The sequence below is a fragment of the Colletotrichum phormii genome, assembly GCF_030913505.1.
Source record: "Colletotrichum phormii strain CBS 102054 chromosome Unknown BDP81scaffold_23, whole genome shotgun sequence".
NCBI lineage: Eukaryota > Fungi > Ascomycota > Sordariomycetes > Glomerellales > Glomerellaceae > Colletotrichum > Colletotrichum phormii.
In genome coordinates, this window is record NW_026851465.1 from 506,672 (window position 1) to 528,995 (window position 22,324).

The 22,324-nt window shown below is 56.7% G+C and overlaps 2 protein-coding genes across 2 annotated transcripts; both read left to right on the plus strand.

The window, feature by feature from the left end:
- Positions 1-780: 780 nt before the first annotated feature.
- On the plus strand, positions 781-1,440 carry BDP81DRAFT_329309 (uncharacterized protein; the record flags this gene model as incomplete). The annotated part of the gene is made up of 1 exon (XM_060585298.1): positions 781-1,440. A coding segment is annotated over one exon (660 nt), but the record flags the coding sequence as incomplete, so codon positions are not given.
- Positions 1,441-2,928: 1,488 nt separating this feature from the next.
- On the plus strand, positions 2,929-21,102 carry BDP81DRAFT_329770 (putative nonribosomal peptide synthase; the record flags this gene model as incomplete). The annotated part of the gene is made up of 4 exons (XM_060585343.1): positions 2,929-4,954; positions 5,270-7,304; positions 7,497-10,902; positions 11,266-21,102. Coding segments are annotated over 4 exons (17,304 nt in total), but the record flags the coding sequence as incomplete, so codon positions are not given.
- Between the last annotated feature and the right edge of the window lie 1,222 nt (positions 21,103-22,324).

Here is a 22,324-nt window from a genome sequence, read left to right on the forward strand (position 1 = left end):
GCCTTTGCGAAGCACCTCGTCCGCAACGGCCTGAAGCCCGGAGGCATGGTGCCTGTTTGTTTTAGGAAGTCTGTCTGGACAGCTGTTGCGATGTTGGGTGTCCTGAAAGCGAGGGGTACATTTGTCCCCATCGATCCATCTCATCCCGAGGCTCGGTATCGAGAGGTCATTGAACAGACAGATGCGCAGCTCCTTGTGGCATCGGCTTCTGTAATACAGGCATTTAGCCAGTTACCGCTACGTGTCGTCACCCTATCGGAGCAGGAGATGGAAGGAGTCAGTGCACAGGAGGCTGAGAGCAACGACGAGATCACTCTCCCCGATGCTCGTGGCAGCGATTCTGCCTACGTCTTATTCACTTCCGGCTCTACGGGCAAGCCCAAAGGAATTGTCGTCCAACACCACGCGATATGCTCGAGTCTTACGGGTCAAGGCAAGATACTTGGCCTGTCTGAGTCTAGTCGGGTTCTCCAATTCAGCAACCACGTTTTCGACGCAGTGATAACCGAGATCTTTGGTACTCTGATCTTCGGTGGGACCGTCTGCACGCCGTCAGACGCAGCACGTTTGCAGGATATTCCGGCTTACATGAGAGAAGCAAACGTCAGCCTGGCCCTGCTGACGCCCTCGTTTGTAGAAACATTCACCCCGGCAAGCGTTCCACATCTCGAAACCCTCGTCCTGGTGGGCGAGGCTCCAGCACCGGACTCGATCAGTACCTGGTATCCTCACCTACGACTTCTCAACGGGTACGGTCCAACTGAAACATGCGTCATATGTATGTTTCATGAATATCCGTCGCCCAAGGCGTCCCCGAGGACTATCGGCCGGGGATTCAACAACCTATGCTGGATCGTTGAGCCCGACGACCACAGCTGCCTCGCTCCCGTGGGGTGCACTGGCGAGCTTGTGGTCCAGGGTTACGCCTTAGCCCAGTGTTACTTGAACGACGAAGCTCGAACCAACGAGTCCTTTGTCACCAACAAGGCCGATGACCTGAGGCTATACAAGACTGGCGATTTTGCACAGTACAACTCCGATGGCACGATTGAATACGTGGGGAGGCGCGACAGTCAGGTGAAGTTCCACGGCCAGCGTATTGAGTTGGGCGAGATCGAGCACAGAATCAGAGAGGCGAGCCACCAGGTGGAACACGTCGCCGTAGATGTTGTTACACGCGACTCTGCGACGCTTCTCCTCACATTCGTGTCATTTGCCGACCTTCGCCACATCGATGCTACCGATTTGAGCGGTTCTTCCGGTATCTCGAGCCACGGCAGCCGTCTTTTGCCCATGGACCCGTCACTGCAGTCCCGTGTGGCAGCTGTTCAGGAACACCTTCGATCCAAGCTGCCATCGTACATGGTTCCCAACGTCCTCTTGGTTCTGAGCGAGATGCCGTTCAATTCCTCCATGAAGCTGGACCGCAAAAGCCTCCGCGCGCTGGCTGCCGGACTGAATACGGACGAACTCAAAACATACACCCTCACCCGCAAGCACATGGTAGAGCCAAAGAGCGCCATGGAATTCCGGATGAGGGAGCTCTGGGCCCAAGTCCTGGGAATATCTGCCGAGGAAATCTGCAGGACCGACAGCTTCCTCGCCATTGGCGGGGATTCGATTTCTGCAATAAAGCTGGTGACCATCGCCCGCGAGACCAGCAATATCGACATCACTGTCACGTCCATCTTCAAGAATTCGCGTCTCGACAGTATGGCTGCTGCCGCTGGTGTCATCGAAGGCAACCTGGAGGCCATGGCGGAAACCCAGCCGTTTTCTCTCCTGCCAACAAAGCAAGTGGCTAGTCTCGTCTCTGAGGCCGAGGAGCAATGTGGATTGACCGACCCGGGCCTCATCGAGGACATTTACCCCTGCACAAGCCTCCAGGAGGGTCTGATTTCACTGTCTGTCAAGCAGCCCGGGTCCTACATCAGCAATTTCGTTTACCGGATCTCAGACGGTGTCGATATGGCCCGTCTCATTGACTCATGGGAACATACCCTCTCAATCTGCAAGATCTTGCGGACGAGGATTGCACTCCTTGATGAAAGGGCCGTGCAGGTCGTCGTCGCAGAGGAAGCCCACTGGGAGACCTTCAGTCACGACCACGGCCCATCAACACTCCAGGAGACCCTTTCTGCAATGTCCAAGATGGATGTGGGATATGGCTCAAAGCTGTGCCGGTACGCACTCGCCAAGGGAGAGGATGGGACGAATTACCTCGTCTGGGCCCTTCACCATGCCGTGTTCGACGGCTGGACCATACGACTGATTGTCGAGACATTCCACCGGGCATACTACAACAATTACGGTGCTGACCTGATCACCTCGCCTGCGTATGCCAAATTTATTCGTTATACTATGTCTCTCAATACGAAGGCCTGCAGCGAGTACTGGAGAAACCAGCTGCAGGAGGCTACGCCTGCAACCTTTCCCCCGACGAACAGGGGGAGACCTGGAAATGTGAGCCGAATATACCATCACCGTCTTGCCATGCCGAACTCGACCGGAACAAGCATTACAAAGCCAACTATTCTTCGAGCCGCGTGGGCTATAGTGCTGGCTCGCTACTGCTCTTCGGATGATGTCTGCTTCGGTGCCACCATCTCCGGCCGCAACGCCCCTGTCCCCGGGGTTGACGGCATGGCTGGTCCTGCCATTGCAACCATTCCTCTGAGGGTGCAGGTCGACAAGCAGACGGGCACAATAAGCTCGCTTCTCAACGGCATCCAAGATAAGGCCATGGAAATGGTCCCGTTCGAACAGTTCGGCCTTCAGAACATAGCCAAGGTCAGCCGGGAGGCTCAAGAGGTGTGCGACTTCACCAGTCTTTTGGTCGTCCAACCGGTCGCCGACCTCTTGTACGCCGACAACCCAACGAAGCCCGTCATCGAGCATGTCGATGTCGATGAGCTGACCGATCATACCATGGATGGCTTCTTCAACTACCCGCTTGTTGTTCAGGGTCTGGTCCATCGCGATAGGGTTGAATTAGCGCTCGTCTATAACCCAGACGTCTTATCCAGCGCTCAGATTGACTCCCTTGCACATCAATATGACCACGTCGTGCAGCAACTGCTTCGACAGGACGAGACGCCCCTCGCTGATGTGGCCGTCACCAGCGCTCTGGATGTAGAAAAGGCCGTGGAGTGGAACAGCCGCGAGATACCAGACATTATGTCGACTTGCGTCCACACACTCTTCGAAGAGCAGGCGCGTCAGCGACCAGAAGCGCCAGCGGTTTACGCGTGGGACGCGCAGCTGAACTACCACGAGCTTGATATCGCCGCCAACAAGCTCGCCCATCATCTCGTCACCGAATACGGGGCTCGATGTGACGATATAATCCACGTGTGCTTCGAGAAGTCCGCATGGTTCATCGTTGCCATTCTCGCCATCAACAAGGCGGGCGCCGCGTGGTCAGCACTCGATCCAACGCATCCGTCAGATCGTCATCGTCAAATCACCCAGCAGACGAGCTCGAGGATCACGCTCGCATCACCAACCACCTATAAGCAGTGTGCAGGACTCATGGCCAGCGTCGTGGTAGTCTCTGCGGAACTCGACTACACACTGGATGCGTCTCTTGGCCTCCATGCCCCAGAAACTTCGGTTTCACCTGATAACGCGGCCTATGTCTTGTTCACTTCTGGCAGCACTGGAGTTCCCAAGGGCTTTGTGATGGAGCACGAATCAGTTTGCACCAGTCAGACCGCGATCATCAAGAGACTGGGCATGGGATCAGATGCCCGCATGCTGCAGTTTGCATCCTATGTCTTTGATGCCGTGATCCTTGAGGCAATCGGCACCTTGATTGCGGGAGCTTGTATCTGCATTCCATCAGGCCACATGCGGATGAACAATCTGACGGAGTTTTTGCAGGATGCTCAAGCTACCTGGTCACTCCTGACGCCTTCGTATCTACGCACGCTTACGCCGGATGACATACCAAGCCTCAAGGTGTTGATAGCCACAGGAGAGGCCGTGGGCAAGGACATCATTGACGCATGGCATGGTCGGGTGCGTCTCTTCAACGGCTGGGGACCTGCCGAGACATGCGTGTTCAGCACTCTCCATGAATACGGCCCTACCGACACTTCCCTTACCATCGGTCGCCCGGTTGGTGGATGCTGTTGGATCGTTGACCCCAAAGACCCGCAACGTCTCGCGCCCACAGGCTGCGTTGGTGAGATTGTCATTCAAGGACCGACCCTCTTGCGCGAATACCTAGGGAACCAACAGCTCACTGAACAGAGCATGGTTCGGTCGCTACCCAGCTGGTCGCCCCGCCGTGATGAAACGCGCTTCAACCGGTTCTACAAGTCCGGCGACCTTGCCGTCTACAACAAGGCCGATGGCACCATTGAGTTCGCAGGTCGAAAGGATACCCAGGTCAAGATCCGCGGCCTGCGCGTGGAGCTGAGCGAAGTCGAACATCACGTCCGTGAAGCGCTTGAGGAGGCCTGCCAAGTCGCCGTGGATGTCTTCAAGACCGACGCCGGGTCACATCTGGTGGCCTACTTTTGCTTCACCAACGACATGCAGGCTGATGGCCCGCTTATCGGCCCCAATGGTCCCTTCATGTCCATAACAAGCAGGCTCAAGAGAACCATTGCAACGATGGCTGGGCAGCTCGCCGTTCGCTTGCCCCAGTACATGGTGCCCACACTTTTCATCCCTTGTCGGTACATGCCCGTCATCACCTCCACCAAGTTGGACAGGAAGAAGCTCCGGAGTGCAACGGCCGCCCTCGACCGACAAGAGACTGCCCTGTACTCGCTCGCGGATGGAAAGCATCGCCAGCCCGGGACTGAAGCCGAAGTCCGCATGCAAAAGCTTTGGTCCGATCTCCTGGGTCTGCCGCTAGAGATGATCGGCCGCGATGACAGCTTCCTACGCATCGGAGGCGATTCCATCTCGGCCATCCGTCTAGTTTCCGCCGGTCGTCGGGCAGGTTTCTCCTTTTCGGTCAAGAACATCTTTGATGACCCGAGACTCTTGAGTCTGAGTCTCATGGTGAAAGCTGCAGAAGACGGCCGCAGCGAGCACGACGACCAGCTCACCAAGCGCTACCTTCCGTTCAGTTTACTGGCACAGCCCCTGCAGGATATCGTGAAGCATCAATCCCATTCGTGCAGCAGCAGCTTTGTCGAGGGCGAGATTCCGTCCCCGTCTAAGCCAACGGTTTCGAGCCCCTCTTTACACGAGATCTGTCACTTGCCGGAAGATGCAGTCATTGAGGATACATACCCCTGCAGCACACTGCAAGAAGGCTTGATGGCGATCGCCACTAGGCAAGCTGGCTCCTACGTGGCGAAGCATGTCTACAGATTGGAAAATGCCGACATGGGCCGCTTCAAGACCGCATGGGAGACAACAGTTGACTTGTGTGCGAACCTGCGCACGAGGATTGCGCTTTTCCAGGGCGAGTCCATCCAAGTAGTCGTCAAGGATGACATTGCCTGGGATACAGACGATCAGTCTGAAAGCGACGCCAGCTTCATGGGCTACGGCTCGAGGTTGTGTCGCTACAGAATCACCCAAGGGGCCGATGGCGCCAAGTACTTTGTTTGGAAGATCCACCACGCCATCAATGACGGCTGGACGGGCCGTATCGTCATGGAAACACTCGACAAAGCCTATCGCCACCCCGAAGTGAACGTCCGGGCACCGGCCCCATATTCTGACTTCATCCGATACATTCTCGGCCTGAACCGCGAGCATAGTGCTGCGTACTGGACCGATCAACTGCGCGATGCCAAGCGGACACAGTTCCCGGCAGTATCACGGTCCTCGGCGCTGACGACTACCGATCGCACCGAGGACAGGAAGACGCGCATTCTGAAGACCAGCATCGACTTCCCAGCGTCTACTGATACCCGTGTGACTGCGGCTACCGTCCTTCGTGCAGCCTGGGCTCTGGTCCTCTCCCGACACACTGAATCAGAGGATGTCTGCTTCGGAACTACCGTGTCCGGTCGGCACGCCCCGATGGAGGGCATCGAGGATGTAGTAGGACCTGTCGTTGCTACAGTTCCTGTCCGAGTCCAGATCGACCGACAGCAATCCGTCTCCAGCTTCTTGGACCAGATACAAAGCCAAGCGACCAGCATGGTGATACATGAGCACTTCGGCCTGCAGAATATCGCCAAACTGAGTTCCGAGGCTAGAGACGCCTGTGATCTGTCGAGCCTGTTCATCATCCAACCCGCACAGCAACTTGAATTTGCGGGTATGGACTCCTCATCACCGATCATGGAGGCTGCGACAGAAGTCGAGGATATGTCCAACACCTTTGAGGGCTCAAGCTATGTCAATTATCCCTTCGTTCTACAGGCACACACCTACACCGGCCGCATCGACCTTGTAGCCTTTTACGATGCGTCTGTCATTCAAGAGTCCCAGGTCCAGATGATTGCGCACCATTACGAGGCCGCGGTACAAAGTCTCCTGGCACAAAACGACAACGACGCGTTGCTCGACAGTCTTAGTCTTACGGGCGTTCAGGATATCTCACAAATCATGCTGTGGAACAGCAACTCTCCTCGCCTTGAGAACGCTTGCCTGCAGGATCTATTCGAAAGGACACGCGCCAACAACCCTGATAGAGACGCGATTTGCTCTTGGGACGGAACTCTTACGTACGGAGAACTGTATCGTCTGTCGACAGAGCTCGGTAAACACCTCGCAGGGCTTGGAGTTGGGCCCGAAACAGTTGTGCCGTTTTGCTTCGAAAAGTCCCTTTGGGCAATCGTGGCCATTATGGGTATCGTGAAGAGCGGCGGTGCGTTCGTGCCCCTTGACCCTTCACACCCCTCATCGCGACACGAGGCGATTATGCGTCAAGTTGGTGCCAAAATTGTCCTCACTTCTCCCAGCTTAGAGGCGTTATTCCTGGACAGGGTCGCCACGGTCTTGTCTCTCTCGGACGATTTCTTTCCCGAACCCCATGTTCTCGGCCAACCATCCCGTTCTGAGGCCGAGAGCAACATCATCAACCCCGCCAGTCCGCATAACGCCGCGTATGTCATCTTCACGTCTGGATCAACGGGAACCCCTAAGGGCATCGTAGTTGAGCACGCTGCCCTTTGCACTAGCATCCTCGGCCTCAAGAACGAGTTTGGAGACAGCCTCAGCTCTCGCGTGCTGCAATTCTCAAGTCACGTCTTTGATGCCTCGATCATCGAGATTCTGGGAACGCTTGTTTTCGGAGGGACGGTCTGCGTGCCCTCTGAGGCGCAAAGACTTCAGGACATCGCAGGTTTTCTCACTGAGGCCCAAGTCAACACGGCCATAGTCACCCCGTCGTTCGCGAGCACTATTCATCCCAACACGGCGCCATCAGTCCGAACTTTGGTACTTGTTGGAGAAGCGCCCGACGAGGACGTTGTACGAACCTGGACACAGCCAGGAGTGCGTCTTCACAACGGATACGGGCTATCGGAGACCTGCGTTGTGTGTATGACTTACGACTTTGGGACCAGTACCAATGCCAGTCTCGCTGCCACCACTATTGGCCGGCCGTTTAACGCCCGCTGCTGGATTGTCGAGCCTGATAACCATGATGTTCTGACGCCTCTGGGATGCATCGGCGAGCTTGTCGTTGAGAGTTATGCTCTCGCGCGCGGCTACCTTAGTGACGAGCAGCGAACAAACGAGATGTTCCTCGAGCACACTGCCTGGTCGTGGACCGCAACAGAGACCAACAGACCGAGATTGTACCGCACAGGAGACTTGGTGCGTTACAATCCAGATGGCACCATGGCATACGTCGGCCGAGCCGACACGCAGGTCAAGCTTCGCGGCCAGCGGATTGAGCTGACGGAAATCGAACACCACATCAAGAGCTCCTGTGTGGAGATCAGTCACACAGTCGTTGATGTGGTCCATGGCGATTCCAGCGAAACTCTCGTAGCCTTCCTCTCCTTCGACGACATTGACGGCTCCGCCAGCCCCGAAGATGCCAGCATCAAGCTACTAGCCGTGGAAGGGCTTGTTCAAGCTCGCCTCGCCAAGATTCTGAGCGACCTTCAGGCCGACCTGCCAAGATACATGGTTCCGGGGCTTTTCCTTCCACTTAACATAATGCCTTTCGGCCAGTCGATGAAGTTGGACAAGAAGCAATTGCAAGCTATTGCGGCAGAAATCTCACAGGAGGAGCGTGCTATGATTGCGAGCTTGATCAGCCACCGCGACAGAGTGGCCCCTTCGACAGAGATGGAGGTCAAGCTACGCGACCTCTGGGCGCAGGTGCTGAACATCAATCCCGAAAACATCAGCCGCCACGACAGTTTCCTTCGCATTGGAGGGGATTCGATCACAACCATCAAGCTGACTACTCAGGCACGTCTCCTCGGGATCGGTATCACAGTGGCATCCGTGTTCAAGGACTCCCAGCTCGACATCATGGCGGCCAACGCTACAACCTTGGAAGACGAGGTTGCTTCAAACGCCGAACCATTCAGCTTGCTCCCCGTTTCCGAGATTGATGTTGCTCTCTCACATGCTGCCGAACAATGCGGCCTTCCGGTCGAGGCTATTGAGGATGTTTATCCCTGCACGAAGCTTCAGGAAGGACTTATGGCGTTAGCCGTCAAACAGGCCAGAACATATATCGCCCGTTTCTCCTTCCGACTTGCGGACCATGCTGACGTTGCCCGTTTTAAAGCCGCGTGGGAGCGCACCGTCTCGCTCTGCGGTGTTTTGAGAACCAGAATCGTCTTCTACAAGGGCTCTTTCTACCAAGTTTTGGTTAAGGAGGACGTGGATTGGACTACGCTGGGCTCCCATGATCTCTACTCTTCGGCAATTTCTAAAAATGCTCGAGAAGTCGAGATGACGAGCGGCTCGAGGTTATGCCACTATGCCTTGGCCAAAAGCAACGACGGATCTACCCACTTCACATGGGTCATTCACCATGCCGTCTACGATGGTTGGTCAATCCGGCTTATCACGGAGGCTCTCTATCGTGTGTACTACGGCACCGAGACAATCGAGTCCGCTCCTCGACCGTATTCAGACTTTATCCGATACGTCAACGGCCTCGATCGTGAAGCCGGAGCCGAATACTGGACAACTCAGTTGCAGGACGCCAAGCGTGCCAACTTCCCTTTGCCGAGCCCATCTTCAGCTCTCGCATCAGGGAGTGATACTAGCCGCTCGCTCCATCAGACGATACAACTGCCTCCTACCACAGGAATGCATTCTTCCGTCACAAAGGCCACGATTCTCCGTGCGGCATGGGCGCTTCTCCTATCGAGCTACTCCGACAGCGACGATGTCTGCTTCGGCACGACCATTTCCGGTAGACAAGCCCCGGTTGCGGGCATCGAATCCATCACCGGGCCCATCATCGCTACGGTTCCCTTGCGGGTACGCCTCGATGGACGCCAACAGAGGACCGTATCGGACTACCTTGTCGATGTCCAGAACCAGGGCATCGACATGGTGCCGTACGAGCAGTTCGGCCTCCAGGCCATCGCCAAGCTTAGCCGCGATGCCAAGGAGGCATGCGATTTCAGCAGTCTGCTCGTCATCCAACCCATTTCCCACCTCGCATACTCGGACGACTCCTCCGGTGCGCTTTTGGAGTCGTCGCGGTCCAAGGAAGAAGCCACGAAAGAGCTCCAGGGATACTTCAACTACCCCCTCGTGGCTCAGGGACACGTTCACGACGACCATGCCAAACTCGTGCTCATCTACGACTCTCGCGTCTTGTCCGAGGACCAAGTCGCCACCCTTTCGCACCAGTTTGCCCATCTCGTGCAGCAACTGGGCGATGCGCACAAGGATGAGCCTCTCGCGGATATCAACATGGCCGGCCCATGGGACCTACAGCAGGCAGTAGAACGGAATAACAACCAGCCCGAAGTCGTCGAAGACTGCGTACACCACTTTATTGAACGCCATGCTCGCAATGCACCCGGGTCACTCGCCGTCAGCGCATGGGACGGCGAGCTCACCTATAGCCAGCTCGACGCCGCCAGCGACAGGCTGGCAGCCCATCTTGTGAGCGATCTCAGCGTTGCCAACGACCACGTGGTGCATGTCTGCTTCGAAAAGTCCGTTTGGTTTTTTGTATCCATTGTCGCACTGAACAAGGCCGGATGTGCTTGGGTTCCTCTCGACCCGTCTCACCCACTTACACGCCAACGCGACGTGGCCCGTCAAACGGCGGCAAAGCTCGCGCTGAGCTCGCCTTCAAATGCGTCAATGTGCGCCGAGTTGGTGCCGCACGTACTCGAAGTATCTTCAGCGCTTGACGACATGCTCCGTCGGTCTGGCCCCGGCCTGTCGTGCTTATCGGGCCGTGGCGTCACACCAAGAAATGCCTCGTACGTCCTGTTCACCTCGGGCAGTACAGGAACGCCCAAAGGTCTGGTCATGGAGCATCGATCTGTTTGCACGGCCCTGGTGGCTATTGGCAAACGGGTGGGTATTCATTCCGGTGCCCGAATGCTTCAGTTCGCGTCCTACGTTTTCGACGCGTGTATCGGCGAGGCCCTCGGTGCCTTCATAGCTGGGGCATCCATCCACGTTCCCTCCGAGGAGATGCGAATGAATTCCCTGCGGGAGTTCATCAGAGACCAGGAAGTGACTTGGGCTCTTTTGACGCCCGCCTTCATTCGAACACTAGCGCCTGATGACGTGCCCTCGCTCAAGACTCTGATGTTGGCTGGTGAGGCCGTCGGCCGAGACATTCTGAGGCAGTGGTTCGGAAAGGTTCGTCTCTTCAATGGCTGGGGACCGGCCGAAACGTGTGTTTTCAGTACACTTCATAAGTGGGAATCGGCAACGGACTCACCTCTGACAATCGGCAAACCCGTCGGTGGCTGCGTTTGGCTTGTTGACCCGGAGAATCCTCAACGGCTTGCCCCCATTGGGTGTGTTGGAGAAGCCGTAGTCCAAGGCCCGACGATTCTGAGAGAATACCTCTCCAACCCCGAAAAGACAATGGATTCGACCGTCACATCCCTGCCTCAGTGGGCGCCGCGCCAGGACCAACCAGGATGGGACCGGTTCTTCAAGACCGGAGACCTGGCGTGCTACAATTCTGACGGCACCATCGAGTTCGTCAGTCGCAAGGACACGCAAGTCAAGATACGTGGATTCAGAGTCGAACTAGAAGAAGTAGAAGGCGCTGTCCGCGACACTCTCGAAGGAGTGGGACAAGTGGCAGTGGATGTCTTCCGCGGAGGGAGCGCCGGCGTCCATCTCGTCCTGTACTTCTGCTCCAGCCATGCTACTCACACGACCGGCACCAAGGGCGGAGATGAAGAGCAAGATGTCTTTCTTCCCTTTACAACGGATCTCAAGCAACAGATCTCGGCTATGGTTTCTGCCCTGAGTAGCAAACTGCCTCCCTACATGGTTCCGACAATGTTCATCCCCTGCCGGTCAATGCCGGTCATCTCATCGACCAAGCTCGACAGGAAAACACTCCGGTCCCTGACGTCGTCGCTTGCAAAGGAACATTTGGCCTCATATTCACTCGTGGACGCCGAGAAACGCCTACCCGAGACTCTGCTAGAGTCCCGTCTGCAGTCGATCTGGGCAGAGGCCCTGGGCATCCCTGCCAAGAGGATCGGTCTCGACGACAGCTTCATCGCGCTAGGCGGCGACTCTATTGTGGCCATCTCTGTAACTACAACAGCTCGCGAGCAAGGCATCTTACTGGCCGTCGCCGACATTTTCAATGACCCCCGCCTCTGTGCCGTGGCAGCGAAAGCCAGGCTGGTGTCGGCCGATCTGTCGACGGACGAGGTAGAGCCCTGGAGCCTGCTACCCGCAAGTGAGCATAATCACGTCAAGGAGACTGCCATGGAGCAGTGCAAGATCTCAGCCGCTCGCGTTGTCGACGCGTTCCCATGCACCGGCATCCAGGCAGGCCTCATCACTCTTGCCGAGAGGTACCCGGGGTCTTATATGGCTCGGTTCAACATCCCGCTTCCCAAGATCGTGGACCTTGAGCTGTTCAAAGAAGCTGTCACCTACATGGTGCGTGCCTGCGAGAACCTTCGCACCAGGTTCATCATGACCACACAGGGTCCACGCCAGATTATCGCGCACGAAGCAGTGACATGGCAGAACCGTGAGCCCCTGCCTCTAGCCGAAGTCTCTGCAAAGCCGCCCCCGTCGGTTGGGTACGGCAGTCGCTTGTCGTTCTATACTTTGGCACAAGAGAGGGATCAGCTGTACATGGTATGGGACTTACATCACTCAATCTTCGACGGCTGGACGATGGGTCGCATGACCCAGATCCTCCAAGATGCTTGCGCCGGCAGCAGGATCGTGCAACCCCTGTCTTACAACAAGTTTGTCAGATACACGGCCTCACAGACCCAAGACCAGGCACGCGACTACTGGATCTCTCAACTTGACGGCGCAGACCCCGTCGAGTTTCCGGCTGTCCCCGCCAACATCTCCGAAATCCGCTGCGACGGGGCTGTCTTGCGTAGCATCACAGTCCCGGAGCGGCCGGGCTCCAACATTACGACGGCCACCATCCTGCGGGCAGCCTGGGCCGTTATTGTGTCACGGTATAGTGGCAGCGGCGGGGTCGTCATCGGAAGCACCATCTCCGGTCGCGGGGTTCCGATCCCGGGGATCCAAGACATTCTTGGCCCGACCATCGGCACGGTCCCGGTGCACGTCAAAGTCAACGGGTCCGACCGCATTGTCGACTTCCTAGGTGACGTGCAGAGCCAAGCAAACGCCATGATACCCTTCGAGCATACTGGCTTGCAGACGATTGCAAAGCTTAGCCCCCTTGCCCGCGATGCGTGTGATTTCAAGAATCACCTAGTTATCCAGCCGGGCGGCAAGCCGGCCAATGCGCCCGAGACCTGCATCAAGATCAACGACATGACGGCTGGAAAAAATCAGAGCTACGACGTTTACCCATTGGTCTTCCAGTGTGTGGTGGGTGACAAGAGCGCGGTGGAAATCATGGCATCGCACGACACCCGCGTCATTCCGCCAGTGATGATGGACCGCATCTGCGACCAGTTCGCCCACGTTGCTATGCAGTTGTCCACCGCGGACCGGAGCCTTCGCCTCTCGGACATGGAGCTTTGTGGACCGCACGATATCAGACAGATCAGTCAGTGGAACATGACCAGGCCGCCAACCGCCGTTCGCGAGTGTGTCCACGACATGATCTCCAAGCGAGCCGCCTCCCAGCCGACACATCCTGCCGTGGACTCGTGGGACGGCCATTTGACCTACAGCGAGCTAGATCGTCTATCCGATGTCCTTGCTAACCACCTGCGCACCCTCGGCGTCTGTCCGAATACCCATGTTCCGATTTGCTTTGAAAAGTCCATGTGGGCAACGGTCGCAACGCTGGCTGTCCTCAAAGCCGGCGCAGCCTTCGTTCCCCTTGACCCTACCTATCCCGAGACACGCCGCCGCCACCTTGCAGAACAGGTTGAAGCCGAGGTCGTTCTTGCCTCTCCGACGACGTCGCCATCTTGTGTCGGTACAGCACCCACAATCGTTTCCGTTTCGGCAACTCTTCTATCACAGCTACCGAATGGAGAATCGACAACCGGTACAAGGACTACCTCCAACACGGCCCTCGCAAGCCCCGATACTGCTGCTTATGTCATTTTTACTTCCGGTTCCACAGGAAAGCCCAAGGGTGTAGTGGTTGATCACATAGCCCTCTGTTCCAGTATCATGGGCCACGGGACCGCTTACGGTCTGAGCCCGTCCTCGCGGGTTCTACAGTTCTCCAACTACGCGTTCGATGGCAGCCTGAGCGAGATCCTGACACCGTTGGTGCTTGGCGGAACCATTTGCGTTCCCTCGGATACGGATCGGCTGCAAGAGACAGCCAAGTTCATCCGCGACAACCATGTCAACGTGGCAATGTTAACCCCCTCCTTTGCAACCACACTGACCCCCGAGGAGGTACCTGGTCTCGAGACGCTTCTTTTGGGGGGCGAGGCCTTGACGATGGAGAACCTCGACACCTGGTTCGGCCACGTGAAGCTGATCAACGCATACGGACCCACAGAGGTGTGTGTTGACTGCGTCTCGCACATCTTCACCTCAGTGGACGAGTCGCCAACAACCATAGGCCTCAGTCAAAATGCAACATCGTGGATTGTAGATCCACAAGACCACGACCGCCTGGCACCGATAGGGTGCGTCGGAGAATTGCTCGTGCAGGGATACGCGCTGTCCCGTGGGTATCTCGACGATGCCGAGCAGACTGCCAAGGTCTTCATCAGCAATCCCGCCTGGCTCCAGCACTTCATGTCGAATCCTGGACCGCTGCAGAGATTCTACAAGACTGGTGACCTGGTCAAGTACAACGACGACGGCTCAATAGAGTACCTAGGTCGTCGGGACAACCAAGTCAAGCTGCGGGGTCAACGCATCGAGCTCGCCGAGATCGAACACCAGATGAAGAGAGCGTGTGCCGATGTTGAACATGCCGCTGTGGAGGTTGTCAAACGGGAGTCCGGGGCTACCTTGCTCGGCTTCGTGACCTTCCGGGCTAGTGGAGAAGAATCACCCGAAGCGTCATCTTCCTCAAGCCGAAGAGACCCGGATCTGGTCCTACTTCCTATGGACGAGACCTCGGAGGCGAGAGTTATCTCAATTCTTGCCAGTCTCAGAGCTGTGCTGCCGGACTACATGGTTCCTAAACACATTTTCCCCTTGCGGGATATGCCATTTGGTTCTTCCATGAAGCTCGATAGGAAGGCTCTCCGGGCATTCTCGAGTCATCTGACGCTCGAAAGCTTGTCGACCACGGCATTGGTGGGTGCTCGTGAGCCATCATTGTCCCTGCCAACTTCCAAGATGGAACTGAAGCTTCGCGATGTGTGGGCTCAGATCCTTCATATCTCTCCGTCGAGCATTGATCGAGAAGACAACTTCCTGCGAATTGGCGGTGACTCGATCACCGCTATCCAACTCGTCACCCTTGCCCGCAAGAACGACATCAACATCACAGTCAGCTCCATTTTCAAGGATGCCCGGCTCAGCAGCCTTGCATCAATGGCCACGGTTGCCGGCGGCAATGTCACGGACTTGGACGCCGTGCCTTTCAGTATGTTGAAGGTATCTTTGGTGGACAAAATCCTCAATCAGGCTGCTGAGCAATGTGGCCTCACGAGCTCTGGTGCCATCGAAGACGCATACCCCTGCTCCAAATTTCAGGAAGGACTCATGGCACTGACCGAAAAGATGAAGGGATCCTATGTGGCCAAGCTACTTTACAAGATTCCTAGCGACATCGACTTGGACAAGTTCAAAATGGCGTGGAAAAAGACAGTCGTTCTGTTCCACAATCTCCGCACCAGGATCGTATTCCTAGACGGAGCTACAATCCAGGTCGTTGTACGGGACCAGGAAGCTGTGTGGGACTCCTTTGGGGACGTCAGCGTCCATGACGCGTTGGATGGCAAACCTGAGATGACTTATGGCTCCCGTCTCTCTCGGTACGCCGTTGCCAAGGGGGAGGATGGCTCGAACTACTTCGTCTGGACGTTGCACCACGCCATCTACGACGGCTGGTCTCTGCGGATCATCATGGAAACCCTGCACAAGATATACTACGGCGATGACGACCACGAGATTGTTCCATACTCGCGGTTCATCAAATACATTGGCGAAGCTGACCACGAGGCGGGTAGTCGGTACTGGAGCCAACAGCTCCGGGATGCTAGGCCGGCAACCTTTCCACCTCCTGGCCGCGCAACGGGGCCTTTCAAAACCCGCGTCACCAGCACCATCATCAGCTCTCCGACTTCAGGCGGCTCTGCCGTAACCAAGGCCACGATCCTCCGTGCGGCCTGGGCCATACTACTCGCACGCTACTCCGAAGACACAGACGACATATGCTTTGCCACCTCTGCCTCAGGTAGACAAGCTCCGGTGCCAGGCTTGGAAGACATGGCCGGTCCAGTTGTTGCCACAGTCCCGCATCGAATCCGTCTTAACCGGGAACAACCTATCTCCCAGTTCCTCTGCGACGTCCAGGACCAGGCATCCGAGATGGTACCATTCGAACAATTCGGTCTGCAGGAGATTGCAAAGTTGAGCACCGAGGCGAAAGAGATCTGCGACTTCTCTAGCCTGTTCGTCATACAGCCGGGCCAGTCTGAAGACGAGGCTGCTGACGGAACACCTGGTCAGATTCTCGTCACAGCCAGCTCTGAACAGTTCCATGGAAGCGAGAACATCGAAGGCTACTTTAGCTACCCTCTCGTTGCACAAGCTCACGTTTTCGAAAACTTCGTTGAGCTCAGTCTCATCTACGACGCCAATATCTTACCCGAATCCCAGATGACGGCTTTTTCCAACCAGTTCGACAACATTGTGCAGCAGCTTCTCCCCCAAAATCAGAGCCCGCTGAGCAGCGTTTCCGTTGCCGGATCCTTCGACCTACAACAGTCAATGCAATGGAACAGCGAGTACAGCCCCATCGTCAATGCCTGTTTCCACCAACTCCTTGAGGAGCAGGCGGTCCGGAGACCGTCCGCACCCGCCATCATTGCGGCCGATGGAGAGCTTACTTATGCGGCCTTGAACCGAGCCGCGAACAGGCTCGCGCACCACCTCGTGAAGCTGGGCGTTGGGGTCGGCGAACTCGTGCACGTCTGCTTTGAAAAGTCGGTATGGTTTTTCGTGTCCATCTTGGCCATCAACAAGGCCGGCGCCGCCTGGGTCCCGCTAGATCCATCTCATCCCGAGCAGCACCAAGCACGAGTAACTCAACAGACCAAGGCAAAATTGGCGCTGGCATCGGTGATCAACACCCCGCGGGTTACTGGCCTCGTGTCGACCATAGTGGAAGTCTCCAAAGAACTCGATGACACGCTTCAACGGGACCTCAAGACGGACAACAGCAAGCGTGCACCGAAGGCGAGTGTCGGCCCTCGGGACATTTGTTACGTCCTCTTTACATCTGGCAGCACGGGAACGCCCAAAGGTGTTGTCCTGGAGCATAGATCCGTCTGTACGATGCAGACGGCCGCTGGCAAGAGGCTCAAAATGACGCACGATGTACGCATCATGCAGTTCGCCTCGTACGTCTTCGACATGTCCGTCGCCGAGACAATCATGCCACTGATCCACGGAGCGTGTGTCTGCGTGCCTTCGGACGAGATTCGGGTGAGCGGACTTCTCTCTCAGTTCATCCGCGACATGCGCATAACTTGGCTATTCCTCACGCCCGCCTTTGGCCGCACTCTCAAGCCCGACGAGGTGCCTGGCGTGGAGGTTCTCCTCCTAGGCGGAGAGGCCCTGAGCCGTGATAACTTGGATACGTGGCTCGGGAGAGTTCGACTGGTCAATGCATGGGGCCCAACCGAGACATGCGTCTTTGGCACCCTTCACGAACTGGATCCATCTGACGAGAACCCGTCCCATCTTACAATCGGTCGCCCCGTCGGCGGTAAATGCTGGATTGTTGATCCTCGAAACCATGATCGGCTCGCGCCCATCGGGTGTGCCGGCGAGATCGTCATTCAAGGCCCCACCTTGCTCCGTGAATATCTCGGAGACCCCACGCGGACGGAGGAGAGCACGGTCCGGCGCCTACCAGAATGGGTGTCTCAGCTGCCCGGATGGGACAGATTCTTCAAGACGGGAGATCTGGCCCGGTACAACGCGGACGGAACCATTGAGTTCATCGGCCGGAAAGATGGCCAAGTCAAAGTCCGCGGCTTCCGCATCGAGGTTGGCGCAGTAGAGTACAACATCCGCGCCGTCATGTATGTCACCGACGTAGCCGTCGACGTCCTCAGGACCGATGGCGGGGCAACTCTTGTGGGATACTTTGTTTGTGCCAACGAAGAGAGCGACGGAAAGGAAGATGACGGCGATCTCTTTCAGGCCATCACTCCCGGATTTGAGCGGCGCATTAGAGCCATGATCGGCGACCTACGGGCCCGGCTGCCGCATTACATGGTACCAACAACATTCATACCGTGTCGCAGACTGCCTTTCGTCACCTCGGACAAGCTCGACAGAGGCCTCTTACGGCAGCTCACAAGCGCCCTGGATCGCAACGAGCTTGCTGCGTATTCTCTCGTAGATACGCAGAAGCGGGCCCCCGCCACAGCTATGGAGCTGCGTCTTCGGCATATCTGGGCCGACGTCCTGCGTATACCGGTAGATTCCATCGGCCGGGATGACGACTTCATTGCCCTCGGAGGCGAATCTATTGCAGCTATTTCCGTCTCAACCAAGGCACGAGAGAGCGGTATCTGCGTGACTGTAGCTAAGCTTTTCGAGGACCCTCGTCTCCTGGCCGTCGCTGCCTCGGCTACATGGCTGAACGATGGCCCATTGGACGGAAACAGCGAGCCATGGAGCCTCGTTCCGAGTGAAAACCGAGACATGATCATTGGGACCGCCGTCGAACAATGTCGACCACACCGACCCCTCCCCCCGCAGTCAGTTGTTGATGCATTTCCCTGCACGCCGATGCAGGAAGGCCTGCTGGCCTTAGCGGAGACGCGTCCGGGATCGTATATGGCACGATTGACGATCACAGCACGCGAGGGACTCCCAATTGACATGAACCGTCTCACGGCGGCCGTGGCCACCACTGTGTCGGTGTGTGACAATCTCCGAACTCGCTTCCTCCTCTCTCCTCGGGGCTCCGTACAGATCATTGTCGACGAAGAGATCACCTGGCAACAGCCAGACGAGATTGTGCGGCTTTCGGATGCTTTGGCTACGTCCACGCCTGTTGTTGACTACGGAACACCGCTATCTTACTTCACTCTCGCCAGAGACGACCAGGACCGGGTCTGTGTGCTCTGGGATATACATCACTCTGTCTTTGACGGATGGACAATGGGCCACATGGTCCGTATCATGCAAGAAGCCTACTCCGGGAGTAGCGTAACGACCAGGCAGGTTTCCATTGCCAACTATGTCAAACACACGCAGAGTGTCACCAAGGAGGAGCTCCGTGACTACTGGGTTTCCCAGCTTGAGGGGGCTGACTCGGCCAAGTTCCCAAGCCTTCCCATCGGCATGTCGGGTTCCCAGGTCCGGTGCACTGGCGCTGTTAGGAGTCATCTCCGCATTACAGAGCGGCCTGGATCAGCAGTCACAACACCGAGTCTCTTACGCGCTGCCTGGGCTTTCCTCGTGGGCCTTTACTCCGAGAGTGACCGCGTCGTGTTCGGCAGTACCATGTCTGGCCGCACGGCGCCCGTCGTCGGAATCGAGAGAATCCTCGGCCCTACCATCTCCACCGTTCCGGTTCAGGTCCACGTCGACCCTGAGCTGACAGTCGGCGAATTTCTGACCAAGGTCCAGAAGCAAGCCAACGCAATGATCCCTTTCGAGCACACTGGGCTGCAGAACATTTCCAAGTACGGGCCGGCGGGACAAAAAGCATGCGACTTCCACAATCAGCTCGTCATTCAGCCCGCGGCTCCCGTTTCCGACGGCCTTCAGGAGGTCTCGGATCTCCAAATCACCGACGTCGCCAGCAAGAACGAAAGCTTCGACATCTATCCTCTCGTGATGCAGTGCAACGTCGGACCCGATGACAGCGTGGACGTTAGCGCATCTTTCGATCCATGCGTCATCCCAGAGACGCAAATGCGCCGCATGTGCGAGCAGTTCGAGCACGTCGTTAGCCAGTTGTGCGGGGCAGACGAAACCTTGAAGCTTTCCGATATCAACGTCTGCGGCCCTCATGACATGGCCGAGATCCGTGAATGGAACTTCGAGACCCTACCGCCACCCGAGGCCGTCCGTACCTGCGCACACGATTTGATCCGCCAAAAGTCCCTCGAGACGCCGAGAAAGGAAGCCATTTACTCTTGGGAAGGGAACCTGACCTATGGCCAGCTCGACGCTTTGTCAACAGCCTTGGCCACTCGCCTCATTGGCCTCGGAGTCGGGCCGGAGGTGCTGGTTCCCATGTGCTTCGAAAAGTCTAGGTGGGCGATCGTTGCTATGCTGGGCATTATGAAGGCCGGCGGCGCTTTCGTTCCCTTGGATCCTACCAGCTCCCTCGCCCGCAAGCAGGAGCTTGTGCAGAGGGTCAACGCCCGGGTTGTTGTGCTATCGTCGGCGCTGGCAGAACCCTGCGTCGAATTGGCGCCGCATATCGTCCAACTCTCGTCAGCGTCGATATCCGATCTTCTCTCTTCTTCTCAGCACGCATCGGCACATTCGAGCACTGTGCCGCCACCCAAAACTCCTGCCTATGTCATCTTCACATCAGGATCGACCGGGAAACCCAAGGGTGTCGTCGTGGAACATACCGCTCTTTCCTCTAGTATCATGGGTCACGGCAAGGCATATGGGCTCTCTTCCCGTTCCCGCGTGCTCCAGTTTTCCAACTTTGTCTTTGATGGTTGTCTCAGCGAAATCCTTACGCCCCTAGTATTTGGGGGCACCGTCTGCATCCCGGCAGAAGGCGACCGTATTCACAACGTTGCCCGCTTCATGCACGATGCCGACGTCAATGTTGCGATGCTCACGCCGTCGTTCGTTTCTACCCTTGCGCCGCAGGATCTCCCATGCCTCGACACACTCCTGCTGGGCGGCGAAGCTTTGACAAAGCAAAACGTCGAAACCTGGCTACCTGTCGTGAACAAGCTGATCAATGCATACGGACCAACCGAGACCTGTGTCGACTGCATGTCGCACATCTTCCACTCCGCAGATGAGTTGCCCACCACGATCGGCCGCAGTCAGAACGCCACAGCCTGGATTGTGAATCCAAGCAACCACAACCTGCTGGCGCCCATCGGCTGTGTGGGCGAGTTGATTATTCAAGGTTACACTTTGGCTCGCGGCTATCACAACGACGGGGAGCAAACCCGGGCGGCATTTGTCGAGAATCCCGATTTCATGTCTGCCTTTGCTCCGACCGGACCGACACGCTTCTACAAGACAGGCGATCTCGTCCGTTACAATACCGATGGCACAATCCATTACGTCGGTCGCCGGGATACGCAAGTCAAACTACGAGGCCAGAGAATTGAACTCGGTGAAATCGAGCAAATCATAAAGCTGACGGCTCCCAACATGATTGAGCATGCGGTTGTCGATGTCGTCTCTCGCGACTCGGGCGATGTGCTTACCGCTTTCTTGTCTCTCTTCAACAATGACCCGACTGGGGATGCGGGCGACAACGAAGATTTGGCAGGCAACCTTGTACAGCTTGACGGTAAGCTTCAAGAGTCCCTCGCCAACCTTGGCGATACCTTGAGGCAGTCCTTACCCGTGTACATGGTGCCTGCGACCACACTTGTACTTAAACACATGCCTTTCGCCTCGGCAATGAAAATTGACAGGAAGAGACTCCGTCGGCAAGCCTCGAGCTTACCCGCGAGCGTTACTGCAACGTACGCTCTCGAGCAACGATCGGCGTTCCGAGAACCCACCACAGAGCTGGAAACGCAACTCCGTCAAGCATGGGCTCGTGTCCTTCAGATACCTCAAGGTTCCATCAGCATTGACGACAACTTCTACCAACTAGGCGGCGATTCCATCCGGGTGGTAACCCTGTCCAGGTACATTAAAGACGACCACGACGTGCAGCTCGGTCTCTCTGAGATCAACGGCGGCAACTCGACGGTCCGCGGCATGGCACGATACATCGAACAAGCACGTGCTATCGGCTCTTCGGCTGCTCTTCCCCACGTCAATCTAATGAGCAAGATTACACCTTTGCTCGAGGAGACATGGACAGCCGGCCGACAGCAGCTCTTGGACCATCCGCTTATTGGCCTGCCCAACAGAGCCACCGTTCTTCTCACCGGCGCCACTGGATATCTCGGCAATGAGATCCTCAAACAGCTTTTGCAATCGGAAAAGGTCGATACCGTCATCGCGCTCGTGCGTGCTTCAACTTGCGCCCACGGTCTCGAACGCGTCAAGAAGACGGCCAAGATCGCCTCTTGGTGGGACGATTCGTACGCCGACAAGATTGAGATTTGGCCCGGAGATCTCTCTGCCAAAGGCATGGGTCTAGACAAGGACCAATGGGAGCGAATCACGGGCCATTCTCGCAAGGCCGCGAACATTGACGCCATTATCCACAACGGAGCCTCCATGAGCTGGACCGCAGACTACGACAGAGTGCGCGCCGCCAACGTTGACTCCACCGTCGCCCTTCTCAAAGCAGCCGCTGCCTCTTCTCTTCATACCCGATTCGTGTACGTTTCGGGTGGAGCCAAGGCCGATACACAGAGGGACCGCGATGCCTTCGCTCATATACTCGGCCACGGCACCGGTTACGCGCAGACCAAGTTCGTCTCGGAGAGCATCGTCTACGGCGTTTCAACCCGGCTGCCGGACGGCCAGAATCGCGTGTCTGTCGTCAAGC